The sequence below is a fragment of the Phoxinus phoxinus genome (genome assembly GCF_949152265.1).
Source record: "Phoxinus phoxinus genome assembly, chromosome: 14".
NCBI classification, from domain to species: Eukaryota; Metazoa; Chordata; class Actinopteri; order Cypriniformes; family Leuciscidae; genus Phoxinus; species Phoxinus phoxinus.
This window is the reverse complement of record NC_136889.1, coordinates 28406631-28425268: the sequence shown is the minus strand read 5'-3', so window position 1 is coordinate 28425268 and position 18638 is coordinate 28406631. Positions and strand designations below refer to the sequence as shown.

The following is an 18638-nucleotide window of genomic DNA, read 5'->3' as shown; positions in this document are numbered from 1 at the left end:
TTAAATGTATCAGTGACTCTTGATTAAATCTTATATGTGTTAATATCAAGTGTACATCTCATTTGCAGTTATTAAAATGTAAGAGTATATATCTGCATTATGAAAAACTCTGATTTCTGATTATATACATGTGTCTATGTGAAACTAGAAACTGAGGAACTTGTTCTTCCCTCTGGATTTCACAACTTGGTCACACATTGCGTCTCATCCCCTCCAAGATAAACTTCTGCTTTATGAAACTGCTGACAAGTGAGAAATCTCTTGAAACTAAGAAAGACGTTTAACTACTTCAATATTTCCAAGGACATGCTTCCAAAACCGGAGGTAATATTTGAATTAGTCCCTGAGAGGGAAGCCAAGAGCTCCGAGAGATGCCTGTCCTCTCCCTGACCTATTTGAATCACTTCCCGTGCTGTTTTGCTCAACATGACAGAGACATGAGGGGGCCAGTGGTCTGATACTTGGATTGTAGGAATATTTGCGTTTAGTGTGTGTGCAAGTGAGACCTAGTGAACTCAAACATGTGAGTAAATGAGAAAAAGAACATTTAACAACAAGCCCAAGGCTGGTGGGGTGAGCAGTGACTTGTGGGGGTTATCGCAGAACATGGCAAACAAATGAGAGAAGGTCTTTCATAGCAAATCTCTTTGGCGATGATGGTGACACAGATGAGCGACAGAAGAACAGCATGTTTGTCCTCATGACCAAGCATGTGACCCTACAGAGAGAGGGAAAACCTACTCACCATGATATGTTCAAGTAGAGAATCTATTGCCACTATGTTGTCAAAGTACGTTCTGTTTGAAATTGAAAAGGGGGAAACACCTGTCATTTTACAGGGACAGTATGACACAAATGCATGTTTATTAATTTTTTTACAACATTGGCTATTTATTATAATGTTAAAAGCCAATAAACATTGAACTATTTCAACAGTATGGAGAAGGTCTTGGAGGAATCTCAAGAAAACATTCAAAAATTCAAAAGGATCCTGGAAGGGTTTAAAATTAAGATTTATTTTTAGGATTAAGAATTTTTTTGCATGGTAATTAAACATATTTCCTACTCATTACTGTAATACCTAAGGTTCATGAAAATATTGCCACAATGCAAAAAGTCTTTAATGGTTCTAAAAAGAGCATTAAAAAAAACATTTTTGAACCAGTGTTGCCAGATTGGGTGGTTTTGAATTTGATTGTGAGGGTGAAAATTGGTTTGGCCAGGTGGGTTACATTCGGACTGGTTTGGGATCAGTTTGGTGGTTTTCAAACATTTCAATCTTATAGAAAAATTGGTTATCAAACAAAACCAAGTGTGCATGCACTCCATCCAATCAGTCATCCTGATGTAACTAAACACACATTTCATGAGATTCCACCAATACTCACTTCTAGGCATAAACTCGCTTACTTTGACACATCTAGGAGAAAGTCGTTGAGTTCCGTCTGTTTGGCGAGACCTCTGCAGACCTGCCAACAAAAGAGGAACCAGAAGTTTGAAGATGGCAATCACCCCAAGTCGGTGTCCGAAACTATATTTCTGTCTTCTAAGAAATGATTCTCTAAGTGAATTACATGCATAACTCATGATGTTGATCACCAGTCATCAATCTTTTGAGAATGTTTTGATCTATAATCTGATAATAGCACTTCACTGTAATAATAAAATCTGATAATAGCACTTCACTGCCTCATTCTCCATCTACTTGCTCTTTTTTTCTATAAAATGCCTTTTGTCCTACATAGAAAAAAAAAAAAAATCATACATAATTCGGCTAGAGGGTTAGATGATGACAAGAAATGACAAGAATGGCCATTTTTGGATGAACACACCCTAAAGAAATAGTTCACCTAAAAATAAAAATTCAGTCATCATTTACTCACCTTCATGCCTAACCCATATGATGTTATTTTTTCATGTAGAACACTAAAAGGAGAACTTTTTGGAGAATTACAGATAGCCACTAAGAACTGTTGGAAAAGAGCTGCGTAAAATTATTCAGAATTAAATTAAATAATGATTCAATTTAATTTCTTAATGATCCATTCCTATAAGCCCTTTCATTCAAATGTGTTACTTATGGTCTTCCTTGTCTACTATGCTCATCGGCACATTGTTCTGATGGTTCCCTAACTTCTGAGAAGATGCGTGTCCCACAGAGAGAGTTACTTACTCCCAGAGAGCTCTGTGATGCACAGGGACATTAAAGCCCAGAGTGTTGTCATTCACGTCGTGCACTCGTTTAAGTACAAACAAGACTGCATTGTCATTAATTGCGCCTCCTGAGACGAGAGTGTTTAAATGTGTGGTCTGGTTGCTTACACTGGGCCCAGCTGATCCATGTACACAGTGGATTACAGAAACCAAAACACACGTGTACAACCAAATCAAAAAGCTAATGCAACAGAACTGTCAAGCAAGCGAGGTTTAATCAATGCATTGTTTTTTCTCAAACGTACTCACCTGAACTTGGTGTATGGCTACAGATGCCCAGGCCAAATTTGCTGTTGCAACCTAAAAAACATGTTACACTTAGCCAAAGATGCAATAGGCAGAACTTCATAGATCTGTGCGCCTCGCTCAGTTGAATGTCTTGTTAGCCAAAATATGAATACAATTACACATTAAGTGTTATTATTTTTTGAATTTTACTGTAGGGCTGGAAGTTGGCCATCCCCTTTTTTCCAATAACAATAAAGTCATCAAACTATGAAATGACACAACAGAACTAAAGGAACTAACCAAACCGTTTATAATGTAATTTACTTTGATGTACTGTAAATTGCTAGATGGCATAAGGTCTGGCCCATATTGAAACTTTTATTGAACACGATAGGACCACCCATTTAAAATAACTGAAATCACAGCATAATTTTGCTGAAAAAAGGTCCATTGTGTATTGTTAATAGTGTAGCAATGTAAAATCCACAGCCACCACAGAAGTCACTTTCAAACCAAGTAGCTTTCTGTTGGTCAACATGGGGAAACCCTGAACCCTTTGGGGAAACCCTGAACCCTTTGTAAAATTTGCGTTGGGAAATCTTTTGTCCCTCACACGAAATTCCAAATCGCGGGGATTCCTATTGAAATCCCTGTATTTCACCAAACAACAGTAAATGTGACAGTAAATGTTCCTTTAAACAGGAAGAGACTGTCTGACCAACATGTGAAGCGACCAATTACAGTTTATCTTTTATTTTTACAGTTTGTGCAATTAAGGGTCTGGTTTATCTGAAATAAATCGATTGAAAGTTCAGACTCGGACTCAGTCTCAGTCCATTTTTTTTTTTTTTTTACACTACTATGAAATTAGAAATTGTCAAAATATTAAATGTTGTAATTGAGGCACCCCCCAGATGTTTGACATTACACCGAAAGCAACCTAAAAAAAATCCTTAAATAGTCCGGAAGAAAAAGCGCAGCCCGGCTAAAAGAGCTGAGAGCAGAGCCACATGGGCACTAGTCTAGACATGTAAAAAATACCAGCACTTTCTCCCTTAGAGTACCTCCTGGTGGCTGAGGTTGAAGGGCTCTCTGCCCAAGTGACGGTGCAGCTCCAGGATAGCGATGAGGTCTCCGATGGCGGTGAGGATGGGTAGACACAAAACAGAATGTACACGGATCCCTGAGTCCTGCCCTGTGCCATGAGGGAATCTCTCATCCTACAGGAAAAAAACAGCAAACAGGGAAATCAATCATCAGTCAGTCAATTCAGTCTGTTTATCTAAAATTGAAGGTATGAAGGTACATTTTAAAACTTGTTTTTAAGACCTTTTTAAGACCAAGTTAAGAAATGTTAAGTAATAAAGTGAAGGTAACACAATACATCAATATGTTTTCAGTGTAAATGTATACGTTAAGTATAATTGTAAATGGTAACACTTTATAATCAGGTTCATTAGTTAACATTAGTTAACAATGAGCAATACATTTGTTACAGTATTTAATAATCTTTGTTAATGTTAGTCAATAAAAAATAGAGCTGTTCATTGTTTGTTCATGTTAGTTCACAGTGCATTAACTAATGTTAACAAATCCAACTTTGGATTTTAATAACGTATCAGTAAATGTTAAAATTAATATTAACTAAGAGTAATAAATGCTGAAGAAGTATTGTTTATTTCATGTTAACTAAGATAGTTAACTAAAGTAAACTAATGAACCTTATTGTAAAGTGTTACCATGTGGAAATAAGTTTTACTGCACCTTCTGATCACACTGCTAATAAGTGTTCTTCTTCAGCATTTCTGTCTTGCTTTCCAGTACAACGTTTTGATGGATATTTGTTCTTGTTTTAAGCATAAACTCACTTAAGTTTGTTCAATTTCCTCAAGACTTCATTTTACATTTGCATCTCAAGTAAATTTACCTTAATTTAAACTTGTTTAGATATTTGAAAACAGGACACAAATACTGAGAAAAAAAAATATATTTTTTTGCAAAGCATGCAACATTTAATGCCATGAATTTAAGACTTTCTGCTCTGATTTAAGACCGTTTTAAGGCCAATTTAATGTGTGTAAGGGTGAATTAAGACTTTTTAAGACTCACAGAAACCCTGCTATACTGGAAGCATTCAATTGGGCACATTATAACACAGTCCATCAGTTCACGAACATGCTATTTTTAGTTTTTACAAACTGTAGAGCTTCAGCAGCCACTTTTTTTTTTTTTTTTTAACAAATATTGTAAACGTATACATTTTTTTCTATAATTTTTTTTAATGTAGTATTGAAATGACTACAAGCTTGCTTTAAATAACTACTGTATGTCAAATTCCAGGGATGCAGGGATGACGTCAGAACCCGCTGGTCCCTTTGAGATTTTCCCATTGGGGTTTTTCAATTTATGAGTGAAATAAAGCCTGTGGTAAACAGAATTTGACGAGACTTACATGTTTTGTTCTATAATGTAAACTGCACACACCCCAAGCTGTCTTATCTACTTATTAGAAACATGCGTTTTCACAAAAAAACATAACTGCTTGAAAAGTTTTTGGTATGTCTGTGTGTAATGTACGTTCTAGAACAAAACGTCAAAGTATCCTCAAGTTATGTTTACCACACAGGCTTTATTTTACTTATAAATTGAAAAAAATGTCAAGGTTACTAATGTAACCCCCGTTCCCTGAAAGAGGGAACGGAGACATTACGTCAGACGTAAACTGACGAATTGGGATATCCCCTGAGACCCCAATCACCGTTGAGTGTAAACAAATCTAGCCAATGGACATTGGTGAGCGAGATTTGCATCGCGAACCATGCCCGGCCATTGCGAGTATGAATGAAAGCGTGGATGCACTCGCTCAGTTAAGTTTTGCGCCGAGGAGCCAAGACGGTGTGTCCCGGCTGTTCAGCGGTGCTACAGCAATTGTGGCAACGGGACGTAACGTCTCTCCTTTCCCTCCTTCAGGGAATGGAGGTCACATTATTAACCTATACGTTCCCTATCAGTCAGCCACGTTTGATTACGTGAGACGTGAATTGACAAATTGGGATCCCTAACAAAACGCCACAAATGCTGCCCCTTCCAGCACAAGCTCGCCAATAGTGAACCCGTACCATGCAAGAATACACATGGGATCACCCGTAAGGGAATCACAACACATGGGCACAAATCCTAGCACAGGGGCTGGCCTTCTGGACATACACAAGAGTGCTCCACCTAACGTCGGACACCTCCACCGTGTCTGACTGCCGAAAGTGCTGGAGGAACTCCATGCAGGGTGCGCCAGGTGGGGAACTCCTCCGGGAAAGAGGAGCTCCCGCCATCTCCGGGGCGCCCGTCTCAGCGGTGTTGTTTTGCCGAGTGTTTTTATTTCTCAAAAGGCCACCTTGTGAGATAGGAGCATTGAGAAAGTGCACTTTGTCGACATCTCGCAATCTCTGCAAGGTCTAGGCAGAGGGTGCTTCTGGACCACCAAGGTGGACATTATTTGACCGAGGGGACTTTTATCAAGGTCAGTTCCTCCATCAACCCTGGCTCAGAACTGCCCTTGTGCAATGAGTGCTTTGGCCTGGTAGACTTGCAGGGCGGCCATCGCATGCAGGGCAGAGGCGGCCTGTCCAGCAGCACTACAAGGCACAGCAACCAGAACTGCTGTGGTCTCACAAGTGCTGGATAAGAGTAACTTCCTAACCAGAACTAAACTGCAAACTCCCCCTGGGGAATCCCCACGAACCCCCCGACCACTCCATGGGTAGTGAGAGAGGAAAAACTTTGAAGCAGATTTTGGCATGTTTGGCCTTCTATACTGGCACAAAACAGTCTTGTCTAACAGAAGAGCAAAGTCTTTGCAGAAAAGTCAACAGCTTTCATGCAAATCTTTCAAAAAAAATCTCCCATTAGAATTTTTGGTTGTTTCTTTGACTACTCACTCCCACTCAAAAGGGTCTTGCGACCCCACATTTGAGAAACACTGCTCTAAAATAACTATTTTGTTATTTTGTCATGCAAAGTCTGAAGCTCACAGCTGAATGGTCCATGTTATTGAACATTTAAGATGGTGCACAGTTTAATTGCTCCCAGTGTATGACAAACTGGTTGTGACATTACAGAGTAGCGACACATTTCACATCCACTTTAGGTAATTTAATAAAATATATATTTGCTAAAATAGTAGAAATAGCAGTTAGAAATATATGTGCAAATACTGTCAAATTATTTTGAGGATCTTGGAAATGAGTGAAAACAGCATGTGGCTCACCCCCATGATGTCATCTACAAGTAGTGTCTTGCGTGTCTTTGCAACGTGAGCGGCGATGGTGGTCCCAAACGTGATGGGACCAGAGGGGATGAGCCCAGGAAGCCCCTCTTTTGCCCCCGTTGGAGAGAACAAACATAAACTCTGTGACAGGGAAAGCAACATCAACAAAACAACATGACGTTAAGGAAAATGTCTTGATTCGTCACTGTAACTATAATATTTGTCTGTACTTTAAAAAAACTTATATATTCCTATCCTGGCTAAAATAGGCTTCAACATTGGCCTAAAACTGTTAACAATACTTTCATAAGATGGAAAACAATTACATTTAAACTTAAGACTAGCTGTAGCCACTAAAGCTGACAGTTATATAATGATTAAATTAACATAGCAGGGAAATTATTACAAATAAAAACACAATTGATTGGTGTATCCATTCATTACTTTCCACAGAATAAGACCGATTAGGCAAAAGAGAAGCCCTTTCAAACTTAGTTATCTGATTGGCCACAATACTAGTCATCCAAGCAAAACCACTCAAGTGGATAAAAGAGAGGAAATGAACATAGCAGGGTTCTCAAGTATTTTAATGCTATAGAAATTCCAGGCCATTTTGAGACAAACAGAACATGCACATGACCAATCAAAGGTTTGAACTCAATTGGCTGAGTTTATGTTTCTCATGATCTTAAGACCTCTAATGCTTCAGTGCTTAGATATTAGTTTTGTTGACAAAATATAGATTGTTCCTAGTTTAATTTAAGCATCTAGGGGAAAAAAAGGCCTTTTAAAAGAATCTAAAATAGTTTTTTAAATGGTCCCTAAAAGATTTACATCCTTTCTTAAATCAATGGCTTTTCACTTGAGTTTGAGTATATTTATTAATGTCAACATCCACTAAACATTTTTAAACATGTATCAACTCAACCAGAACTGAAAATACTTACATTGTTGCATTCTCCAAGGAAGTAAAGTGCAAATCCATCAGCTTTTGTGGCTGTGAAAACACACACACACACACATAAAAAAAAAAACAGGGTGATGTATTGTATCATGATGTTTTAGACATTCCTAAAGAATTTAACTGGACAAAAATGGGCCCAGAGATTCAGCATGGCATTTCTAGGGGGAAAAGACAGCAAAGTGCTAATACATATGGCTAATGTTTTTAACAGATATAATGATTCTTGCTTTTGAAGAAGTTCCAAGTATTCCAAGGAACCAAAAGAATGGAAAAAGGGAACAAATTACCAGTGAAAGTATTAAAAACAGTTAAAGTCTTCTAGTCTTCTAATCTGAAAGCTTTATCACTTATTTCACATTAGCCATCTTTCCATTCGAAATTGGAATATCGCATACAACATTTGAGAATAAAGCATCGTTTCAATCCCATGTGTTCAAGAGTACAAAATCATCACTTCCTGGGAAATTGCCGCAAAATATCTCTAATGAAAACCGGAAGCTGCTGCAATCAGGGAAGCCACTGTGTCTCCTTTATCCTACATCAGAAATGACTTGCGTCTCACCAGATGAAACGCAATAAAAGCTATCATGTTATCTCGCGTTCGGATGCCTGGTATTTGGGAACGCAATTACTGTATGTGAGACGCTTTTAGGAGGGAATTAAACCAAATCTTTCTGATTACAGACTTTGGCTCAGGCATTTCAGAATGATCAAACCAACATGTGAGAAGCTGTGCAATTAAACTGATCCGCTGGTTAGTCCAGTTATCCAATCACATCCTCTGAGGCAAAGTCACGTGAGTTTTTTGTTTCGTATGTTGCGGATTTATTCGGTAAAACTGTAGATTATGCGCATGTCTTCTTATCAGATAATTTTTTTTATCTGCCTCAATTGAGTATGTTTTTATGTGCATTTTTAGAATTTATATGCAACTTAATAAACTGAAATAAAACCATCTTATGCACCCTGTATTTTGAGGAAGAACATTTATTTATTTACGATACATTATTCATTCACAAAGAAAATTGGTGTTCTTAAAGGTTGGATTTTCCCTCATTTTTTTATTGAGGCATTAAGATTAACTTCCAAAAGATGATTTTTTTTATTCCTCTTTTTAGGCAACTTTAGCATGGGTGTCTAAACTTATGCATAGAACTGTATATACTGTTATAGAGTTGAAAAACAACGATGGTACCTCATTAAGGTGCAAAATGCCCCTGAAAATATATATCCAAATATTGATCCGTAATAGAAAAATTTGTTAATTTCTGGAACCGGTGCGCACACGCTTTCAGGGGGACGTGCGTGAGACGTGCGGGGGGCCGGACTGAATCCCAGCGCTCTGCAGTGCTTCAGCATGCAGATGAAGCGTGGGTGGATGGGAAGTGACAGGTTGAGCGCTCGACCAGCGTGTGTGTGGTGGAGAGAGATGGGGAACACCCATACTTAGACCTTTTAACCTGGATTCACTACACCTTCATCTGTAAGGCTCTCTACTGGCAGCTACGTTGCGTTCACGGTTCTTGTTTATGTTGTTTATGAGGACCGTGTGAATGCTTTAACTTGTTATTGTTGGTGCCTAATTCTAATATATTATGTTCGTCTCCAAGTGTGTCAGTTGGTACATTTTTTTTGTAACATTTTAACTATAATATTTTATGATATTAATAAGAACAGTTAAAGGATTAGTTTACATCAGATTTACTCATGCCACATCATCCAAGATGTTCATGTCTTTCTTTCTTCATTCGAAAAGGTTTTTGAGGAAAACATTCCAGGGTTTTTCTCCATATAGTGGACTTCAATGGGGTCCAATGGGTTGAAGGTCTAAATTGCAGTTTCAATGCAGCTTCAAAGGACTCTACACGATCCCAGCCGAGGAATGAGGGTCTTATCTAGCCAAACGATCAGCCATTTTCTAAACAAAAAACATTTATATACTTTTTAACCACAAATGCTCGTCTTGCACTTGCTGTGATGCGCCACGCATTACGTAATCACGTTGAAATTACGTGGTAGGTATTTGTGGATAAAAAATATATATATTAATTTTTTTTTTTTTTTTTAAATTACCAATCGTTTGGGTAGATAAGACCCTCATTCCTCGGCTGGGATCATGTAGAGTCCTTTGAAGCTGCATTGAACCTGCAATTTAGACCTTTAAACTGTTGGACCCCATTGAAGTCCACTATATGGAGAAAAGTCCTGGAATGTTTTCCTAAAAAAAAAAAACTTAATTTCTTTTCAACTGAAAGAAAGACAGATATGAACATCTTAGATATTAATTATGAATTAGTTAATTATCATAAAATTTTAATTCTGAAGTGAACTAATCATAATCCTAAGTGGCTAACGTGGATAATTTGGGCTCCGTGAGTGTTTGTGTGTGTGTGGATGAGACAGAAAGACCCTGACCTGTTTTGATGATGTTGCACAACTCATAGAGCAGTAGTTTGTTGTCTCCTCCAGTGTCCAGCCGCTGCTCCATGTAGCTGTTGAGCTCATATACGACGCTCTGCATATTCGTGTCCTGGTACTGCTGGACACAAGACACACATTCACATGCACATGCACTGTATACTACACACTATAGCCAGAAGTACCCTACTCCTCAAAAATGTAAGTCAAGTCAAGCCTTCATTTATATAGCGCTTTTAACAGTATGGATTGTTTCAAAGTATTTCAGGGCGTAACAGGGAAGTTGCGCAGATCATTAGTCATTAACTTAAGGGCCGCTAACACGACACCGTTCTAACAGAAAACCCTTGACGGGCTCCGGCCGCCCATCCGCACAAAAAGTGCCTGGTGTCTCGAGAACACACTCCCTGAAATAGGTTTGAAGGTGCAAACGATTATCCGTTTTCTCTGCGCAAACCTCAAAACCCGCGAAAACACAGACGGCGCGCACATGCGCATCACGTGTTCGGTCGATAGGTATGCACGTTTGAATATATATGTGAGCAGGCGTGTAGTCCTTCACAAATCAACTCTCAACAAACTACTTGTGAGGCCTTAAAAATGTATCATTCAGAAATCGGTGCGTCTGCGTAGCCACGCGAACCGGAATCCCGATAACGTTTTATCTGTATAGAGGTAAATGGAAGGAGGCCTCCCGTCCTAAAAAAAGACTAAAAAAAGTATCCTATGCTCACCAAGGCTGCATTTATTTGATAAAAATTATTGTATTGTATTATTACAATTAAAAAAAAACATATATTTATATTTTAATGCATATTCAAATGTAATTTATTCCTATGATGGGAAAGCTGAATCAGAAATCATTCTAATATGCTGATCAAGTGACATTGATTGACATAGAAAATTCAGCTTTTTCATCACTTGAGTAAATTACATATATATTACATATAATATATATATATATATATATATATATATATTAAAATAGAAAACAGTAACTTTACAAATAGAACGTTCAAAAGAACAGCGTTTAATTGAAACAGACTTTACTGTAATTTTTAGTCTATTTAATGCATTCTTGCTGAATAAAAGTATTAATTTCTGTTAATTAATTACATTTTTAACCCCAAACTTTTGAATGTTAGTATAATAATAATTTTTTGTGCTAAAAGTTGAACATTATTGGATGTTCCACTAAATGAAATGAAAGGTATGAGAGTAGCTCAGATTTAGCCAGACACACAGGAGAGTCAATTTACCATTAAAATCAATTTAGCATTTTGGATTCGGTAACAACATAAAAATAAAAATACTGTGCAAAACAGTCCACCATTTAATCAGACTAGCTTTGTCCTCCATTCTGGGTGGATTTTTGGGTAACACTTTACTTGAAGGGGTGTGCATAAGACTGACATAACACCTTCATAATCATGACGTTACAGGGATTATGCATGTTTATGACAACTGTCAGTAAGTGTCATCTGCTCAATTATGACATTTGTAATGCAAATATGACATTGTTTGAGAGTCTTTGTTATGACAACTTGACATAAACAAAACCAATACATTATAACCTGTCAGTGTCTTGGTAATGACAACTTGATATTACCAAGACAACATAACATTTCATGTATATATATCATAAACATTCCACAGCAGATTAATTATCAATTATCAATAATGAATTATCAAACTTGACAAATTAATTATCAAACTTAAGAAACTACTTAGTTTCAGTAGTTAAGAATCTACTTAATGTCATTACATGACAGTTTAATGACAAATTCAATTTGTACCACTGTAGTTGAGGTCAAGAAAAAGATTCATGACCGTTATAATGGCCGCATGACAGCCAATGTCAAAACTAACCACCTGACAGTTTAATGTAATGTTAACAAAGCTAAGTGGTTTCTTAAGTTTGATAATTAATCTGCTATGTCATGTTTATGACATATTTATGACAATTTATGTCGTCTTGGTAATGTCAAGTTGTCAAAACAAAGACATCTCAAACAACGTCATATTTGCATAAAAAAATGTCATAATTGAGCGAATGACACTTAATGACAGTTGTCATAAACATGCATTACATCTCCTTCATATTCATGACAAGTGTCATATCATGATTATGAAGGTGTCATGTCAGTCTTATGCACACCTCTTCAAGTAAAGTGTTACTGATTTTTTCACTGAAATTATTGCAGTGCATTATGGGACCGCTTTTTACATTTAGGCCAAAACATTCTCACCTTAGAAGGCAGTGTATAATCATGAACATCCAATAATGAGACTTTTCTCTCACGATATGCACATGAAATATGAAAAACTTGTATAATACAGAAATTAGTTCCAAATCCAATTTTAACATCCAAATCAGGAGGAGTGAACGGCAGGCCCAAACAAGAATGTCTATTTCTGTCCCCGTGTGAAAGGTCAGAGTGGGCCGGTGGACGAGGGGTGTGTGAGGTGCTCCCCCACGGGAACGTCTCCCTACACATCCTGTTTATGAACATGAACATGTGACGCACTGAGGACAGGCGACGTCCCCGCTGTCCTTCTCCAAAAAGTCCTTGTTCAGCTATTCCTGTCCCTCTCCACCGGCCCCGTTTAATTTCTTCATCTCTGTCCCCTAAATCAGCGGGCCACTAAATCACAGTGTGTGTGTGTGCTCCTAACCCTAACCCCAGCCCATTAAAGTGGCAATGATCTCATTAACAGCTCATTGCCTCTGCTCATTTAAATCTGTCACAGGGTTTGTGTTCTCAATGTCATTTTTCATACAACAGACACTTTCATATTTAAAAGCTGTGTGTGTGTGTGTGTGTGTGTGTGTGTGTGTGTGTGTGTGTGTGTGTGTGTGTGTGTGTGTGTGTGTTGCTTATAGTGATTATTAGCAGAAACTTTCAATGAAGTGTTCCAGGAGCGCTTCTCCCCTGATAACCGTCCTATTTTGGCATGAATGTCCACACTTTTGCTACACACTTACTTTAATAAAAAAGAGATCCATTTCGTTCTACAACATTGATTCCTCATATTATGACTGCTTTAAGGTTAACCCTATAAAGGCTACTACATCATATTTGATAAGCACATTTCTAAGGCCTCTAAATTTTGCTGATGAACCTGTTGTACATAATCTACATGCTGTCTGTCGTCTACTTGATAGTTTATACTCTTAGGAAGTAAAAGGTCCTTTAGTAAAATTGTAAAAATGCCCCATTTAGGTCGTGATACACGTCTTTTTATCGTTAATGATTTTGATAAAGTAAACAAATAAAATTACTTTTACAATGCAAGTCATATTTTAAGATGAACATTAACAGAAGATCCTTAGTTTTACTTTATTTCAGAAAAAAATGTGAGTGTCAAATATGATACATGAGGCTTTTGAGGAAGGTTTTTATGTTAATCTCTCAATCATCATTGTATCACATTGCATATGTTTTTCTTATTACAATAAAAACTATAGAGCTTTGATCATAAAACTTAACATTTGAATATCATCTTACTAAGACGTATTATTGGGAGATATAGAACGACAATTTATATTTTATATGCATTTTATATTCGTAGTCTGCTATACTGTTATAAGATCTCATTCATTTACATTAAAAGCTATCAGAACTTTGTCTACTTTTTGGCCATATAAGTATCAGAAACTGAATCAAATTGCAAATTTTAGGCCTCCGAATTGTTCAAATGAGTATGATAATAATTTGTTATATATGCAAACTTATATATATATATATATAACTTATATAGACTATTATTTTCTATATTAGGCTTTACAGGGTGAAAAGGAACACCCACACACACACGCGAGCACACACGCATGCACACACACACACACACACACACACACACACACACACACACACACACACACACACACACACACACACACACACACACACACACACACACACACACACACACACACACACACACACACACACACACACACACAAAAGCAATGCCTCACTTACCCTGCTAACTTCTTTAGCTGAGGAGTCATCTGTTAAAATAGAAAAGAAAACCATGTCAAAACAAATGAAGATGAGCATATTCTGTAACACAGAGTCACTTTCATGGCTGACTGGGCTGAACGTCCCTTCATTTACATAAAGCATGTTTTATTTAGATTTATTATGTGCCCTTATTTCTACATAATCCTGTGCGTTTCATTTTTTTAATTTATTTAAAGGTGAACTATGCAGGTTTTTTTTACCTTAATTGAACAGCTTCAGAGTCATTGGAATGGTTATATTACTTTTTTCGGGTTGAATGGTGGTCGTCTCGCACCCCCCTATCGCCTGTGAGCGGAAAAACCACCCTTGCAACTTTGGGCTGGCCGACCGCAGCGTCAGGAAGTATCGCATGATATCAGGTCTCGCGATGTAACGAATTGCTTTACGGCAAAAAATTTGCTAAAATTCTGTCATTATTGCGCTCCCTCACGCTGTTCGAACCCGAATGAAGAAGACGTTTTAAAGAATGTCCCGTCTGCTTTGATGTCGTTGATCTACTAGCCTCTGGTATCTGAGAGTCGCCAATGAGTTTTTTGACAGTGTTGTAAAATGTCTATTCCGAAGCTGTAGGGGGAGCTCTATAGAGAAACCTGCGAGCAAAAAGCAAGAATACAGCGAAGAAATTACTGAAACTGCTTAGTCCTGCTTTAATTTATGGCCTTTTTATGTCTTTAATTATATAAATTAAGTTAATTTGTGGGATGTTAAAGAGAAAACAGTAAAGCATAAGAAACAGGATCAAATCTGAATCATCGACATGAGCAACACAGCTCAATGTGTCATGCACTGACATGTGTACCACAGTTCCAACACACACACAAAACCAAACACAAACTGACCAGGTGCCATACTACACATTGACAGAATTGTAGTATAGAACAATATACAAAACCTTGCTCTGTGGAGAAGAATTTTGGGCAAATGAGAGCAGAATGCAACAGAATAAGAAACCAAGCAACCAACAAACATTTCTGTGGACTTCTGTGACTTTCCTAATTGTCACATTTGCAACTGATTAAGACAAAAACTGCATTTTCCCCTGCCTGGTTAGAACACGGTGTTAGGGAACATTCATGAATAACTCATGTAGCCAAACTCACAATTTTCCACCGCATTGATAAGCGTTCTTTCTTAAGCAAAAATCTAAGATCTTATAAACTGATACCCAAGCCCTTGGTAAATATCAGACTGCAAAAGATAGAATGGCTTGCAAAAGCTCTATCAACCTGCAAACACATGCCATGCATTACATACAGACACAGCTGTGAACATCCACATTCAGATGAATAGGGATAAAAATAATTTGTGAGAATTTGCCTCCTTTTGTTCTCTTGAGAAAACACCTGTTATGAGGTCAGTGAGTTTGTAATAACCTGGAGACGTTCAGCTAACTCTTCCTACTGGCTTCCCCCATTTAAAGTTCAGTCAGTGTGCAGAACACAGGAAGTGATGCATATAAACATGTAGAATGTATCTCTGTGCAAGCAAGCATTATAGCTCACTCGCAACAGCAAGTAATATGCCATACGTAAGATTGCTCACAGGTACCAATGTGGTCCCAAGCTAACATACAATTTTTATGATGCCTCTTAATTTTTTAATTATTATCATTTTGTAGCATGACCACAACTGTACTTGAGTGGCTAAACAGTCTCTACGTTATTACATTTGCACTGCAGAACAAACTAAGTAATTAGCATATAATCTAAATAAATACAACATTTGCATAACTAATTACAAATCCAAATGTTTGGCATGAATTTTTCACATGTACAAACCAATTACACCAATTCAAAAAAAAATTCCAGAGAAAGTTTGGCATTGGACACACTTATACATCTTTAAAGTGTAAATAAACTGTATGTAGGCTATGTACAGAGGGGGTTTTATGTTTATTTGTTTTACATTTTTCAAAATCCTAAAACTTTTTATTTCCAGTTATTCCAACACAATCTCACGAGTGAGTAAAAGGGGGCTAATTCGTACGGCCTCACTCATACAAATTCGTATGATTTGTCTAAACCCCAGGTCATTCGATCGAATTCTTGGGAAACTCATAAAATATGTACGATTTACCAAAATTGTTTATTAATTCGTACAAGTGAGATCGTATGAATTTGTACGAATTAGCCACCTCGTAAAATTCGTTGAAAGTTGAAAATCTTGAATCCAAAATTTTCAATGTGGTCTCAAAACTTTTGGACCCAAGGTCGTGACCCAAATGGCATCCTAAGTCCTTGCGGTTCACACTTTAGTAATCGGGGGTGCATAGTCTGAAACCTAAAATGATGGAAGAGACACTCTATTGACTCTCAACCAAGGGGCCTAAAGAGGATTAAAACCACTCCAAATCAAGATATGTATTATTTGAATTCACCTGCTCAACAACCTACTAGGGTTCCCATGGTCTTGGAAAACCTGGATAAATGAGGAAGCCAGATTTGTCAAGTGTGATTTGAAACCAGAAACAGTCATGCTAATTAAAATCTTAAAACAACATGGACATTTTTTTTAACAAATACAAATTTTTGTAGTTCTGCCAAGCCACATATTTTAACGGACAGAAATTGTGGATAAAAATAATAATAATAAAAAAAAGTGTTGTTTTTAATCTTTATCCAGTAAATCACGAACAACTGGAAAGTCATATGAATTAGCTTTTTGATATTATTTTTTCCTCTATCATCACCTGATTGACTTTTGTCTTGCTCAGCTTGGGTTTAAAAGATGATAAGTATTCAGAAATATTATTGATTTAACTGCAATGACACAACTGGAACTGAATCGAAACAACAAAAATCCCACTTTCTTAGGGGCCTTATTTGGGCTTGGAGTCAAAAAGGTTGAGAACCACTGCTGGTCATGTGGACTTCATGAGGATAAGCACATGGTGGCCTTTGCTCTGTTCCCAACATCAGATCACTTGTATCAGCTCGCCTAAATATGGCTGATGCATTACAGGCCCGTGTGGCTCAATTTGGGGGTGGATAGAGGCAGCCATGCACAGGACATCTGATGGCGTCCTGCTGTGCCAAAGCTTTTGATCTCTTTTGATTCCCTGTTGATGTAAGCAGGCAATATGCCTAAACAGTCATTTTTATTATATATTTATATAATCTTGTAAATCAGCAGAATTCATGTCCAAGAGAACACTGGATGGCTGACTGCGGGACCTGCAAGTATGGCAGTATCTCCTCCTATTCTTCCTTCTTACAAACACGTGACGACAATCTGGCTGAGTTCCTGGCCTACATAGACAAGAGTCTGTCTAGATGGGCAACTTCCTTCAAAGCAAAATAGAGCCACATGAACCAACAAGTGACTGATTTGGAACAACACATACTGTATAGGCAGCAACTTACATACAGCATCAGACAAAAATTGCACAAGCCGACGATCATCCATATTTAGTCTTTGAGCACCGTTGGCTCTAGTTGGACGCCGTCAGGTTTTTTTTCCCCAACATGTTGAATCGCCGTCAGGCTGTCTGTGGAATAGGGAACTCTGATTGGCTGTTCAGCTTAGTGAACGAGTCGGTGCACGAGAATAATAGCAGAACATAGAGCAAAGAAGTCAAAACGGTACAGATAGAAGGCTGTTCTACTTTTACGTCATCTTACCTGAGTGTTCCTTTGCGAATATTTCAATATTAACATGAGTGGATTGGAATAAAGAAAGTGTTTAGCAGGATTGATATTCAAAACGGTAAGCACGCACTGCTTTGTTTACGGTTTGTGTATCTGCAGCCTGCAGCGTTAGATTCCTTTTTTAATGACGAACAAATATAGACGAATATATCTGCAAAAATAGACAGTTGTATCATTTACATGCAGGCGCAGAACGCACATGTAGCTGTCGGCTGTAGTTCTCTCGGTGTGTTCAAGTGCAGCTTTTTTCCGCCGACGCAGGCGACGCGAAGCGGCAACACAGTCAGCTTTCATCAGCACAGGTTCTTTGGCGTCGGTTTGGTGTGTCCCTATCTTAAAGCAAAGCAAACGAGAGACGTGACAACTGTTTACAAAATAGTTTGCGGTTAGCATTTTGCTAAGCTATTGCTGCAGAGATTTAAACATAGTTTAAAAGTGCACAGACAAATATCGGTTTAAATAGCCTAACACTTTTTTTTAAATAGATATTGTAGGGTACTGAATAAATTAGTTGTCTTTTACATTTAATTTAATACAGTTTATTCACTGTGAGGGATTTATTCACTGAACTCATCACTGCGGTATTTTCCTGAATCGGTAAGGTGTCTACCGTTTGAAAGCGCACCTGAGGGTTTTAGAACAGAGCCTAGAAGTGTCTCTCTACCCAGGTTCTGCTGGGCAGCTTAAGGGAGGGCAATATTCCACTTTGCACCACAGGCTACCTATGCTTACGTCATACTTGTTCCATTTCTGGTATTCCCAGATGGAAATCTTTGGTAATCAATGCAGGGACTTGCAGATGTGTTTCTGTCAAGCTCTCAGTGGGCAAATATCTGCTCCAGATTGTTAGCGTAAAATGAAATCTCTCAATTCAG

General features: G+C 37.8%; 1 protein-coding gene across 3 annotated transcripts in view; it reads right to left on the bottom strand.

The window, feature by feature from the left end:
* The window catches only part of pde10a (phosphodiesterase 10A), a 93555-nt gene that overhangs the window by 18925 nt on the left and 55992 nt on the right, over positions 1–18638 (bottom strand). For 2 of the 3 annotated variants that reach the window (XM_079635727.1, XM_079635729.1), the window contains exons 3-10: positions 14075–14103; positions 10086–10209; positions 7654–7703; positions 6707–6847; positions 3507–3662; positions 2464–2514; positions 1411–1469; positions 746–797 (exon numbers count right to left, since the gene is read on the bottom strand). In XM_079635727.1, the coding sequence (XP_079491853.1) occupies positions 746–797; positions 1411–1469; positions 2464–2514; positions 3507–3662; positions 6707–6847; positions 7654–7703; positions 10086–10209; positions 14075–14103 (662 nt within the window). The remainder of the gene's footprint in view (positions 1–745; positions 798–1410; positions 1470–2463; positions 2515–3506; positions 3663–6706; positions 6848–7653; positions 7704–10085; positions 10210–14074; positions 14104–18638) is intronic. The other variant, XM_079635728.1, reaches the window with a different exon arrangement.